Raw genomic sequence first — 14,562 nt, 5'->3', positions numbered from 1 at the left:
AGATGGAGTCAAAAATATGAAATCTAACCAGGACGTAAATTATTGCACCAAGCAACATTTCATCTGGCTTACCAAGGAAGCGACTTTCACTCAACTTTTCACTTGATGGTTGCTTGTACACTCTGCAGTGGAACTCATTATCCTTGGGTTGGCAAATACAAGCAAACAGTTCTTAGGGTGGTTCAAAATTTGTTTCACAGTTCCAATTTGTGCTTTCACAGCTGTTAAGGTGTTTTCTTTTCTTAATGACTTTAAAAATCATTTAAACCACAAGGGAAACCAGAATTGGGAGAATAAGCTACACACAATAGCAAAAAAAAATGTTGCATTTGCTATCAGACACAGTCATTTGTCCAGTTGGCTTGGTTTAATGGGTTTTTATATTTAGAATCACATCTCTAGAGCTGGGAGACACCTCTGAGACTACTGAGTCATGGGATTCCTAACCTTTTTTGCGTTATGAACCCCTTTGGCAACCCGGGGCAGCCTCTGGACCTTCTTTTCAGAACTATGTTTTTTAATTCATAATAGAAGAAAATGCTAAATTTCAGCTAGAGGCTAGAGAAAATAAAGATGTCATTTTACTCCCATCCAAAGTGGCAGGTCCCTTGAAATCTATATCCATACTGGAGGTTTGTGGACCCCAAATTAAGAACCTCTGATCTAGTCCAGTCACTTCAGATTTTTTCAATCAAAAGTGACAGGTCTGCTGAAATTTATATCCATATTGGAGGCCCATGGAAGTTATTAATGACTTAAGTCAAAGCAGCTAGGAACATCCAAAGACAGGATTCGAATCCAGATATGACCCCTTAATCTTCAGCTCACCCTGTGCCCTCTATCTATCTATCTATCTATCTATCTATCTATCTATCTATCTATCTCTCTCTCTCTCTATCTATCTATCTATCATGTTTACATACATGTAATTTTTTTCCCTCCAACTACCTTAATACTGACAAAGGTCTCATGAGTTACAAATATCATCTTTTCATGCAGCAATGTAAGCAGTTCAACCTTAATAAGTCTCTTATGATTTCTCTTTCCTGTTTACCTCTTCATGTTCCACTTGAGTCCTGTATTTGAAAGCCAAATTTTCTATTCAGCTCTGGTCTTTTCATCAAGAATGCTTGAAAGTCCTCTATTTCACTGAATGACCATTTTTTCCCCTGAAGGATTATACTCAGTTTTGCTGGGTAGGTGATTCTTGGTTGTAATCCTATCTCCTTTGCCCTCCGGAATATTATGTTCCATGCCCTGTGGTCCTTTAATGTAGAAGCTGCTAAATCTTGTGTTATCCTGATTGTGTTTCCACAATACCTGAATTGTTTCTTTCTGGCAGCTTGTAATATTTTCTCCTTGACCTGGGAACTCTGGAATTTGGCTACAATACTCCTAGGAGTTTTCCTTTGGGCATCTCTTTCAGGAGGAGATCGGTGGTGAATCCAGACCCTTTGACTCCAGAGCCAAGGCTCCCTCCACTTAAAAGGTAGGGTTCTAGTTAGTGTGTGTGTGTGTGTGTGTGTGTGTGTGTGTGTGTATGTAGCACAGGATGACTTTGGTGTAAAAACAAAAGGCATCCATAAACACATGGACACAGACACATATAGACACAGACACACATACACACGTGTGCAAGGAGAGGAAATCGCCATTCAAGAAAGTGACTTTGGTGTAGACTTGGTAAATAGACATTAAAAAATTGCTTAGGATGAAAAACAAACAAATGGTGAATCCAGAATATAAATTGTTTTTCTTAAAGCAAACAAAGAGCCAGAAACCTGACCAACTCCCCCAGTGATGTATTTCAAAAGGAAGCAACAGTTTCTCTGTCAACACGGAAGCTCTGAGAAAGGAGAAGAGATGACAAATCATTTTTTTCATGGAACAGCTGCTGGCCGGATGGAAACTCATTCTCCTGGACTAGAAAGCTCAATTAGAAAATCAATTAAGACCACCTTCCTTTCCTGCCAACGAAGCAAGGTGACCACCCTTTCTCCTCCCTGTTTTGGATCTGACTCCTTGTAACCCTATAAGACCACTGGGAACTCCTTGGTCCTGGTGCTGGTCATATCTAATGGGGGGAGGAGGGGAGGAAGCAGAACATTCTATTTTACAAACAGGAGCAGAAGAAACAGTCTTTGCCCTGCCCTGCCTCCTCACATCTGGCCTCAGCCTTGCTTGCTTTGGAAGATCAGCTCAGCATGGGCTCCATCATTGCAGAATCATCTGGCCGGCTGTCAGCTTGTTTCAGGGGAACGTGGTGAGGGCTGAGCAAAGCAGATGGTTTGTAAAGGTGCCGCATCCAAAACAAAATGCCATGAGCAAACTGTGGTGGCGTCTTTCAGAGCTACGGGAGCAGGGAAGAGCTACATTAGCTCTTGATCATCATGTCCCTCAGTCACAGGGTTCTTACCCTTCTCATATCATGGACCTCCTTGTTAGTCTGCTAAAGCTTATGGTTGTCTTCTAAGAACAATATTTTTAAATGCATAAAATAAAAAAGCCTGGGCTTACAAAGGAAACCAATTCTATTGAAATACAATTAACAAAATAGTTTTTTAAAAAAGTTTATATGGGTTAAGAATGCATCTTGCATCAAGGACAGCTAGGTGGCACAGTGGATAGAGCATTGACTCTGGAATCAGGAGGACCTGAGTTCAAATTTGGCCTCAGAAACTTACTAGCTGTGTGACTGTGGGCAAGTCACTTCACCCTGATTGCCTAGAGAAAAAAAATCCTTGCATCATATACCCATCTTCCCTCTGGACATGACATACTCTCAGTCAGTAACTTTCTAATCTCCTCAAAGGCAAGACCAATCGTGTGAAAGGCTATAATCACTGTCTTCTAATCTTCCCAGGCAGAACACTGATCACAACCATCACCCTGACATTCCCAGTGAAACCTTTCTAGTGAGTAAATCAATAAACATTTATTAAGCAACTACTATGTGCCAGGCATTGTGCTAAGCCCAGACGATACAAAGAAAAGCAAAACACTTGTTTCAAGGAGCTTTCAAAGTCTAATGGGAGAGATGACATGAAAACAACCAAGTACAAACAGGATATAGACAGGACTAATTGGAAATAAGCAACAAAGGGAGCCTTGGTATCAGGGGGGATCAGGGAAGGCTTCCTGTAGAAGGTGGAACATTAGGTAGGACTTAAAGAAAGCCAGGAGGTGGAGATGCAGAGGGAGCAAGTTCCAGATTCGAGGAACAGTCAGTGAAAATGCCTGGACACCCTGGAGAAGAACATTTATAAATAATGACATTTCTGTGGAATCGAGGCTACTCTCCACTTTGGAAAGTAATTACATAAGACTGCAAGACTTCAGAATTCTGATCAAGGTGCAACCAATCTTGATTACAGAGAGCTGGTGGAGAAGCATGTCTCCCTTCTTCTAGCTGAGGACCAGTAGACTCTAGGTGTGGCACGAGGCAGGCAATTTCAGACACTGTTATTGATTTGTTAGAAGAGTACTAATTTGGGTACATGTTGTCTCCCTGAAGGAATGTAAACTCCAAAGTAGAACACAGTGCCTGGTTCCTAGTAAGTACTTAATCAATATTGGTTGATTGGTTAATTCTATTGTAGTGGGAGGAGAGTCACTGGGAAGTGGTATTAATATAAAAGAAAAGACACCAATACAACATTAAAAAAAAGAAGAAAAACTAAGATCTGTATCCCAAATACCCACTAATCCACTTTGTGCATGTATGGATCTGCAGCGAATTGAATGTACTTCACACTGTGTGGATAATAGGCCAGTAGGGTTCATAATCACAGGATACTCAGATATCAGAGATGGAAGGTACCTAGGAGGCTACCAAGTAAGTCTAACCTGTATCTGGATAGGAGTCTTCTCTGCAAGGCATTAAGCGCTCACTGAACTTCTGCTTGAGGGTTTCCAGTAGGTGGGGCAATCTACTACCTCCAGCCCATTCCACTTATGGGTAAGTCTCTTAATAAATGCTTGTTGGTTGATTAACTAGGGAAATTTGCCTTATTTTAAGGTTAAATCTGCCACTTTGTGACTTCACATTGCTCCTTGGGGCAATGCAGTTTAATGCTACTCCATCCTCCATTTGACAGCCCTTCAAATACTGACACATTGAGCCAAATTCTGGGTTCAGATTAGTTATTACCTATTACCTGCTAAAGGTAGAGACATCCTCAAATAGCAATGAAAGGAAAAGGGCTCTTTGCTGTGGTCATTGGTTAATTTCAGTGTTCCAAACCATATTTTCAATGTCTGCGTAATGAACAGTGAGTTAAAGTGATTCTCCCCTCAACAGGATCACTGGGGATTTTCAAAGCACTTCACAACATTTTCTTAAAAATCAGCCAATTTTTAAATGAGGAATAAAAGCCACAAAGGTTATTTTCTTTCTACAGATTGAGCTTTACCTTTTCAACTGCCGGATGCTCTTCGCTGGTTACACTCGTTTTTCTTGATTCATGTTTTGACCTGCTCAGTCTCCTGGACACTTTCTCTCTTAGCAGGGTGGCGTAGCCAATGTGTTCATAGATAGGGTTTGTTGTCATTTTGGAAATGTATTCGGAGGCTTTTGTTTCTATGTACAGCGTGATCAAGCCATCTGTCACCAAGTCATGGATGGATTCAAACCTCTTCTCTCCCACAAAGTGTTTCCCGTCATAGAAAAGCCGGTAGTTAAGGGTCTGGTTTCCAAACCTGCATATTTGAGAATGAGAGAATTCATTAGCAGCTGTGATGAGAAATTCATTATTAACAACAATGAGCCAGACAGACATGCAAACCATGTACCTCATCCTCAAAAAAGAACCACAGTATAGGCCAGTTCCAACTTACAAACAACCTGAGGACCAGTCTACAAACATCCAGGGGTAGAGAGGGGGCAGGGACTTGTTGCCATTATGTGGGCTACCCTGCTGCTTCTACAGTACTAAAACCGCTGTGCCCCTCTGCCCCACTTGGCACACCCATCCTCCTGCCTCTAGACCTGGAGTTCTCAATCACAGGGTCCATGGAGTTAACACCAAGAATCTGTGACTGTCATTTTATCTTTATTTAGCTCCAACACAATATGCAGCATGAAAGCCAGCATAATAAATAAGCAAATAACCCTTCTGTGGATTGAATAAATAATATGTCTCACACATATATATGTCAGACTATTTTTCAAATGTGTGAAGATGCTGTTGGAATAAATGGAACACACATTCATTTAAAAGCAGGAATTGGTGCAGCAAATAGAAAGGTGGCCTCAGAGTCAGGAATACCTGGGTTCGAATACCTGGGTTCGAGTCCTGTTAATGACTGAAAGGAGATCAGCTGGCTGTAGCTCCCCAACCACATCTTCCTGCTGTGCCCTGGCCACCACTCCCGCTGGACAGCCTTCCAACTCCTGCCCTGGGGCCCTGTTAACTGGTAAACCCTCACTAGAGCTAGCCCCCTCCCTCTACCACCCAACTATGCCCCTCCCTTTTGTACCGCTTGCTTTGGGACCAACTTCAGGTCAACAGAACCATTGCTTAAGGAAAAGGATGCCATCAAATTGCCCTATGACCCTACTCATCACCCCTCTGCCTTCACCCAAACTTGGCCACAATTCTTCTATACACATTGTCTTTCACTATTAGAATGTAAGCTCCTTGAGGGCGGGAATGGCCTTACTTTTGTATTTGGATCTGAATATGCTCTGCACCCTGTCTAGCACATGCTAGGCTCTTAGTAGGTGCTTTTTCAATTCATTCACTCATTCATTCATTCATACTACCTATATGATCTCTGGGCAAATCACTTGATCTCTCAACGCCAGCCAGGAATTCTCCCAATACTCTCAAGTTACACAAGAGTTGCTGACCTACATTGGTGGAGGGAGTCCTCACTCTGGGAGTTTCTACCCTGATGTGATCATGGGTCTGGATATTACAGAAATGCACTGATATGTGAAGGTTCTGTAATTTCCTCAGCACAAGGAACACTCGGTGTGCAAACACCCCCCATGAGGATCATAGCTTGTCTGTGACTTAGTAGACAAGCCCTAGGGAATTAATTAATTACCTTCACAGGGGATTCTGAGTGACTTGTCTAACATCACACAACTACTAAGCTGTCAAAATTTAGTGGAATTTGAACCCAGATCGTATTGACTCCATGCCCAGAATTCTACCCACTGCACTGAGATGCCTCCTTAACAGTCAATAGTGACTTAAGAAAAGAAGTAACAAACATAGTCAATGACTCTCATTTCATTGTTGCTAACGTCACAAAGTTTACCTTAGTGCTAATGTGTAGCAGCCGGGCTGTCGCTGACTTTCTCTGAGAATATAGGCCCCCTCCGCACCCCCAAGAAGCTCATCAGCTTGCTCGCGAGAGATGATCCCGTGAAACCTAGGAGAGGAGAACGTCACAGCCCGAGCCACCAAGGTCAGAACGGAGCACAACAGCTCAGGCTCATTTACATACTGAAGCCTACAAGAGCTTGTAGGGGAGGTGATGCCCTGGGGCAGGTTGCCGACCCTCTGGCCTGGGGGCTCACGCTGTCAAGGAGGTGGGAAAATAGCTGTGAAGCTGAATCACCCCACCCGAGGTCTCTCTTTCTTTTTTCAGTATTTTTAAAAATTTTACTAATTTATTTTGATTTATCAACAATCACTCCCATACGCTTTTGAGTTAAAAGAAGTCTCTCTTGCTAATGGTGACAGAGACAGGGGAAGGGTAATCATCCCTGACCCATCCGGGCATTGACATGTTAGAGCAAGAGCCAGACACTCCAAAGGTTCAGCTTCCAGTGCTGTTCCCCAGGGACGCTTCCTCCTGTGGCTTAAGACTGGGGTCTTTTAAGCACAGGTTTTTTTGCTGTGCCCCTTGGAGAATCCACTTCCTTGCTCTGAACTCTGCTTCCCTCATCTTCCTCTTCAGTGAGGGAAGAGACTGATTCTCTTTGGCCTTTGTATGTAGCACTTAATAAATGCTTATTGATTAATTGATTAGCAAAATGGGAGAATGACATCAGTTGAGAGGGACAGCCTGAGGTATATTGACTCTGTGGGGGTGGGCAAGTCATTTAACTTCTCAGTAGACACCCCCCCAACCCCCAACTCTGTAAGGCTTTCAGTTGCAGAATGGTGGCTCACCTGCATTGGCAGAGGGATATTCCTCACTGGGAGTTTCCTACAACCTTAAAATGGACACCCACCCATGCCCAAGCAAGAAAATTCTGTCTGTATCCTCCCAGGAAATCACTGATGGAGAAATAAGGACCCACTCTCCCTGCAGGGTGGCTTTTGCTGTTATCTTCCTTGACATCAGATTGAAAGCAGCATCAAAGGGTCACAACACTGTTTTTTCCATTTTTGTAAAGATACCAAAGGCATACATGGGCTGTTCCTTGGCCATTCCTCACTCTCAAAGCATGGCCAGCCCAGCATCTTTTTCAGTCTTTGGGGACATCCTGTGTCTCCCGGGTCTCCTGGGCAGTTTGTCATTTGTAATGGGCTGCAGCCTGCCCCTACCCATCATGCACCTCTCCATTGCCCTTTGGGTGAGCCTCAACTTTAATCCTTCTGAGGCTAGGGTATTCATGGGTCATGTGCTTCACAATCTCACAGGAAGGATGTTAGTGTTAAAACCATGGGAGAAGTTTGGGGCTTATTAAATGTGTCATACACTTTCTCAAAGGCAGTCCACTTTGCTGGCTTCCTGCTGCTCCACTCTGGACCCAGATCATTTTTTCTGTGCAGTGCCTGCCTCACGCATATGTACCGATGGATCTTTGCAGGTTGTCCCTCTAACTGCATACCATGGTCTGGAGAGCAGGCAAATGCTACGATCCCATTAATGCAGCCCAAGGTCCCACTAGCTCCTCCCATGGCTGGCTCCAGTGAGTTGAAACCCCTCAGCTGTTTGCTGCTTCATTACAATCCTGAGGACTTTTTGTGGTTAACTCAAACACCAAGGTCTTTCTTCATATGAACACTTGTGCTGGGTCTCCTTCATCTGCACTTGTTCAATTAATGTTTTGGAATCTAAATTCACAACTTTGTATTCAGCCTTGATCAATTCAGCCCACTGTTGCAACTGGCTAAATTTTTTTTCTGAATTCTATAGTTTGAAATCGTCAATTTTTAAAAAGTAGGACTGTCTATCTAGGATAGGCTACAGCAATTTTCCTCTGAGAACTGGTTTCTTGATCAAAAGTTAAGTTGCTGTAGGCAGCTAGGTGGAACAATAGATCTCACCCTGTATCTGAAGTCAGGAAGATCTGAGTTCAAATCCTCCGTTAGAGGCTTACTAATTGTGTGACCCTGGGCAAGTCACTGATCCTCTCTCAGCCTCAGTTTCTTTATCTATAAAATGAGAATAGCACCTACTTCTTCAGGTTATTATGAGGACAAAATGAGATCATATTTGTAAAGCACTTTACAAACTATAAAGAGCTATAGAAATACTAGCTGCTATGATTATTCTTCTTTCAAAGTGTGGGAAAGCATTCTGTACCCTTTTTGTACCTGTCACTGCATTATTGCAAGCTTAGTCAAATCTGCCTAGAAACTACTACGGTCACAATTTGGTCTGGGGACAGAAATATGTTATGGGGAATCCTCGGAACAGGCTCCTCCCATTCAAATTGTCTTGGATTCTCTCCTGTCCTATTAGCTCAATCCTCCGATGGGTCTGTGATGTCATCAGTTCCCTCCAATGATGCAGATTGTGGTCCATTCTCCCTTGTTCTCCCATAGATGGCTCTTCCAGTGTGGTGGAGACCTTCTTTGCTTTCTCTGTGTTTCCAAGGTACCAGTGGAGTACTCTGTCTGCCCACCTGTCAGCTTCACTGTTGCCACATGACTTCTTGTCCCAGCCTGCCATCTAGGTGGCACAGTAGAAAGAGTGCCGGCCCTGAAGTCAGGAGGACCTGAATTCAAATTCAGCCTCAGACCAAACACTTGACACTCACTAGCTATGTGACCCTGGGCAAGTCACTAACCCCAGTTGCCTAAAAAAAAAAATGAAGGAAATAGCAAAATGCAACAGAAAGAGAATTGGATGACAAGGAAGAGAGAATCCTGTTCTGTCTCTGCCCCTTACTTGGGAGCATCACTCAGAAGCCCCTTGGTTCTCTATTTCATCATCTAAAATGAAGGGCATGGCCTAAAGCCCCAACTCTGGAGTCAAAGGAGGTGGTGTGGATCCACCCTCTGATACTGGCAAGCCAATCTGTCTGAGCCTCAGTTTCCTCAGCTTTACAATGAATTCCAGGCCCCTTCACACTCTAGACCTTTGATTCTAGGATCACCAGGCAGGGGTACTGCAGAGAAATCTTTGGTTCAGGTTGGGGCCAGAAGAAATAAGAGCTCCCTTTCTTATAGTCCTTTAGGGTTTGCAAAGATACTCTGCTACTCAGTGGAGTTCTGCCCTGGTCATGCTGCCCTTGTACCCCAAGACAGCTGACAGGAGTGGATAATAATAATTATTATTATAAAATTCTCATTTACTTAGTATTTTAAAGTTTATGCAAAGCAGCTATGTGGTACAGTAGCTACAGCAATGGACCTGAAGATATGAAGATTTGAGTGCAAAACTTGCCTCAGATATTTACTAGCTGTGTGAGCCTGGGAAAGGTACTTAACCACTGTCTGCCTCAGTTTCCCTAACTGTCAAAAAGTAAACAACCTCTCAGGGTTGTTGTAAGGGAAAACTGAAATCATACCATAAAGCACTTGGCACAGTAGCTGATACATAACAGGCCCTTAATAAGAACTTATTTCCTTCTCTTATGTAGATTATTCCATTTAGGCCTCACAAGCACTCCGTATAGTTGGTGTTGTTATTATGATCCCCATTTTATAGGTAATAAAAAATAGAATGCATGTGGAGCTTTAAGTTGTAAAAAGTGCTTTACATATATTGTCTCATTTTATCCTTACAACAAGCTTAAGAAGTAGATGATATTATAACCATTTTACAGATGAGGAAACTGAGGCAATCAGCGGTTACATGACTCTCCTATTGTTACACAGCTAGTAAGTGTCTGAGCCTGAATTTGAACTTGGGTCTTTCTGACTCTAGACCCAGCATTCTATCTATTGAACCACCTAACTGTCTTCAGACTTGATGGCCTCTGGAGTCCCTGGTCAATGATAGCTACCTTCAGGTGAGTAACCAGATTTGAGACGAAGCTCAAATGGAGAAATTCTGGGGATTTGTAGCTGCCAGAGCTGATAATTCAACAGTGTCTCCTTGAATACAGGTGCAGGAGTGGGGCCCTTGTATTCCTCTCCCACCTTCCTGCCTTCTAAAGACACTCTAATGGAACCATGGGCAGCTCTGATTAGACCACAGGATTAGTCAAGAGCAAGTGATGATGAAGACGAAACCCACGGAGGGCAGGCCTCCTTTATATAAAAACAAATCTTCCTGAGAAGAGGACGGGTCAGAGTTTACCTTGGTGTGTCGGTTGTATGGCCTTACAGGTTAAGCCCTGGGAGGTGTGGTGGGGTGTCCTCGTGATGCTCCAGGCTGAAAGTCAAGAGGCTTCATGGCCCGGGGCTCAGGGCTCAAGGCCAGCTTTCAAACCCAAGCCATTTGAGGCTATGGCTGAATTCTCCAAGGCCACAGGAGTGAGGTTAAAAAAGAAATGTAAGCGCTCTAATTAGACAGAGGCTGCTGAGTTAGGACAGGTAAGTGGGCTATTAATCCTGAAGGTGGAGGGAAGGAAAGAAGCCCAGGGTTCAGCCTGAAACATGTACTTGAAGAGAAATCCCCCCATTAATTCCCAAAGGGTGGAGCTAAGAGGGCAAATAATGACTCTTGGGTGGAGCTGGGGACTGGCTCTACATTTCTAGCACCCCAATGTGACTGAGAGGGGCACATAATAATAATTGTACTCACTTGCATTTATTCAGTATTTTAAGATTTGCAAAAAGCTTTACATGCCTAATCTTTTTTTTTCCAGCCCAAAACAAGGTTTATTGAAGATTCACCATATTAACTAGGCTCTTAAGGAATCTGAGCATCTGTGAGCTATTGGCTAGGTTGTGAAAATCTGAGCAGTGGCTGGATTTTAGAAATCTGAGCCCATGCCTGATCTTTTGAGGCAGCTGGATAGTAGAGTAGACATGGACATGGACCTCAAGACAGGAAAGACCTGAGTTCAAATCTTGCCTCAGACTTTTAGCTGCATGACTGTGGCCAAGTCACTTCACATCTTGGGAACAGCTTCCTTATCCTTAAAAAATAAGGGGGTCACCCCTGACATCCCCTAAGGTCCCATTCCAGCTCTAAATTTGTGATTTAATGCTCATTTCATCCTCACAAAAACCTACTGAGGGAAGTGTTGTTATTATCTCTGCTTATTATTACTGTCAACATCATTATCATTATTACTGGTAATAATAGTAGCTAGAATTCAATTATTCTTGTTGAAAATAATAACAGCTAGCACTTTTATAGCTCTCCAAGGTTTGCAAAATTATCTCCATTCTCAGTACTCTGAAAGGTTATTACACCCACTTCATAGCTGAGGAAACCAAGGATCAGAAATTAAGTGACTTGCTCAAGGTCACAGCCAGTAAGTGTCTGAGGAGAGGAATTGAACCCAGGCATCTCTGATTCCAAGCCCTTGTCCAGTGGGCCACGCTGGGAGCAACATAGAGGCAGACAATGGGAAACCAAAAAGCTTCTGCACAGCGCTAATGCACCTAGGAAGAAGGGAAGTAATTGAGTGGGAAAAGAATGATCTTTGTATCAAAATTCTCTGATAAGGCTTTGGTATTCAAGATATATAAATACTTAACAGATTTCATATATGTGTGTATGTATGGAAGACAATTCATGTATATGTATGCGTATATATCCATGTATGTACACACACACACACACACACACACAAACCCTGTGAAATGGTTGTTGTATTGCAATTAGCACTACGTACTTCCATTGGATTGGGACTACATAATTATAACTTCAAATAATGCAAATTTAAATACATTTGACTATTTCATGGGATTCCCTATTCATACTAATTGGGATATAGCTGTATATATGTGTGCATATGTATGTGTGTGTGTGAAACGAAAAGCCGTTCTCCGAGAAGTATTTAAAGAGTATGAGCAAACAGATCTCAAAAGAAGAATGGCAAACTATTCACAATCATATAGAAGAATGAATCAAATCACCAAGAGAGAAATGCAAATCAAATAAACCCTAAGACTTTACCTTATATCCTGGAAATTGGCAGAGATGACAAAAAATGGAACTGGTCAATGTTGGAGGGGTTGTAGGACAAGAGGCACACTAGTGAAGCTGTGCATGGGTATAACCATTTTGGAAAACAATTTGGAATTATGCAAATAAAATGATGAAAATGTCTGTGTCCTTTGACCCAGAGACGCCATTACTGGCCTTCTGTCCCATGGAGGCCATTGATAAGAAGAAAGTCCCCATATATACCAAAATATTTATAGCAGCATATAACAGTTCCAATTAGAGCACTTACATTTTTTTTTAATCTCACTCATGTGGCTTTGGAGAATTCAGCTACAGCCTCAAACGGCTTGGGTTTGAAAGCTGGCCTTGAGCCCTGAGCCCCAGACCATGAAGCCTCCTGACTTCTGTTTTATTTCTTCTCTTTTTATAAGAGGAAAGAATTGGAAACAAAGTAGATGCCCATTAATTCAGTAATGGCTAAGTACATAGTGGTATGTGAATACATGAATGGAATATTATTGTGCTATAGGAAATGACAAATGGGATGAATACAGAGAAACATGGAAAGATCTACATGAAATGATGCCAAGTGAAGTCAGCAGAGCTAAGAAAACAATATACACAATGATTATGACAATGTAAACAGAGAGAACAACACAAGATAAAAACCAAAGAGAAAGCTACAAAATTATGAGGAAAAAGCATGGCTTGAAAGAAGAGATATGAAGATAGACCACTATCCCTCCCCTTTACAGAAATGGGGGTCCATAAGTATTGTACATTGTACATATTTTTAGACTTTTTCCATATATTGATCATTTATGCTGATTTTCCCTCCTCCTCCTCCTCCTTCTCCTCCTTCTTCTTCTTCTTCTCCCCCCCCTCCTTCTCTCCCTCCCTCCCTCTCTCTCTCTCTCTCTCATCTTTAGAAAGGTAGTATTTGCTATATGGGATGCTAGGGGTAGGAAAGGAAGAACAAGGATACTGGGGAAAATTATGGTGATGTTAAAAAAAAGACATCAATTTAAAAAAAAACATAAAAAGCCACACGAAGCTCAACACCCAGTGTCTATTTTAGCAGGTGCCAGCAGGTACCAATGTCAGGAAACAAATTCCTAGCAATCAGAGCCATGAGGAAGTGAATGAGCCTTCCTGGAAGGCATGGACTTCCCCCTCCTAAAGAATCTTAAGCAAAAGCTGCCAGATTGAACACCTGCAGGCTGCTGTTGCTGGGGACGGAAATGGAGATAGTGAGTAGAAAAAGAAAAGGAGGGAAAGGAAAAGAATGTTATTAAAGCAAGCCAAGGGAAACCTTGATTTGAGTCTTATACAGTTACATGGGAATGACAAGGCTTTTTCTGATCATCCAATCTTCCATCGGCGGAACAGATCACGAGATCATAGATTCATGGTTAGAAGGGATCTCAGATGCCATTTTGTCCTCTGACGTTCTCATTTTACAGAAGAGGAAACTGAAGCCTTGGGAGGTTGAATTTCCTTCCTAAGGTCACACAGGTCCTACACAGGTGTATAGATAGGTTTTCAACCCAGGTCTTAGGATTCCAGAGTCAGGACTCTTTCCCCCTTATCACACAGATTCCTATTGTTCTCCTGACTCTGCATTCCTTTGTACAAGTCTCCTTTTTGTCTTCCTCAAGAGGAAACTGAAGCTGAAAGAGGTGCAGTGATCTGCCCAACATCATATAGACAGCAAGTGTCAGCGGTGGGATCTTCATTGATTTAACTGCATTTATACAATCCAGAGTTTTACATTAAATTTGAGTGAAAATGAAATAAAGAACTACTATCAGCCCTCATTTATGGTACAGGGGCCATATTAAAGTCCAGATGTAGACAACACTTAGTCACTGCCCATTTTGAAAGTAACCTGACATGAGGCATTTCCCCTTCCAACATTAATGGAAAGAAAACCAGCACCTGCATGCCATAAAGAAAATTTAGTACAAAGAAGTCTGTTTACATGTACTCTTGATTGTTAGATTCTTATAGTATGGCCATTGTGAAAAGAACCCATAAATTCTAGGATATTTTGATATTTAAGAACATACTGTATGACATACCAACTGATTACATTTTAAATTATTAAAATAAGGAACAGTATAATACGTACTCTCTTCCATAATATTTTGGTCTGTTCTCCACCTATATTGAAAGAGAGGGAGAGGGAGAGGGAGAGAGAGAGAGAGAGAGAGAGAAGAGAGAGAGAGAGAGAGAGAGAGAGAGAGATCCATTAATAATGCATTGGAATTCAAATCAGGGAGATTAAAATACCATTGAAGTAAACAAGGCAAGAATTCCAATGGCAACTTGATCACATTAAGAATCTGTGGACTTTTTATACAG

At 42.2% G+C, this 14,562-nt stretch overlaps 1 protein-coding gene across 1 annotated transcript in view; it reads right to left on the bottom strand.

The window, feature by feature from the left end:
- Positions 1 to 14,562, bottom strand: part of CHN2 (chimerin 2) — a 288,870-nt gene that overhangs the window by 79,315 nt on the left and 194,993 nt on the right. The window contains exons 4-6 of the mRNA XM_020993260.2: positions 14,330 to 14,361; positions 6,268 to 6,381; positions 4,413 to 4,698 (exon numbers count right to left, since the gene is read on the bottom strand). Of these exons, the coding sequence (XP_020848919.1) occupies positions 4,413 to 4,698; positions 6,268 to 6,381; positions 14,330 to 14,361 (432 nt within the window). The remainder of the gene's footprint in view (positions 1 to 4,412; positions 4,699 to 6,267; positions 6,382 to 14,329; positions 14,362 to 14,562) is intronic.

This window comes from Phascolarctos cinereus, unplaced genomic scaffold (genome assembly GCF_003287225.1).
Source record: "Phascolarctos cinereus isolate Bilbo 61053 unplaced genomic scaffold, phaCin_HiC Scaffold_1;HRSCAF=81, whole genome shotgun sequence".
Taxonomy (NCBI): Eukaryota; Metazoa; Chordata; class Mammalia; order Diprotodontia; family Phascolarctidae; genus Phascolarctos; species Phascolarctos cinereus.
Note: the sequence above shows the minus strand (reverse complement) of the source record. Positions and strands in the feature narration are given on the sequence as shown.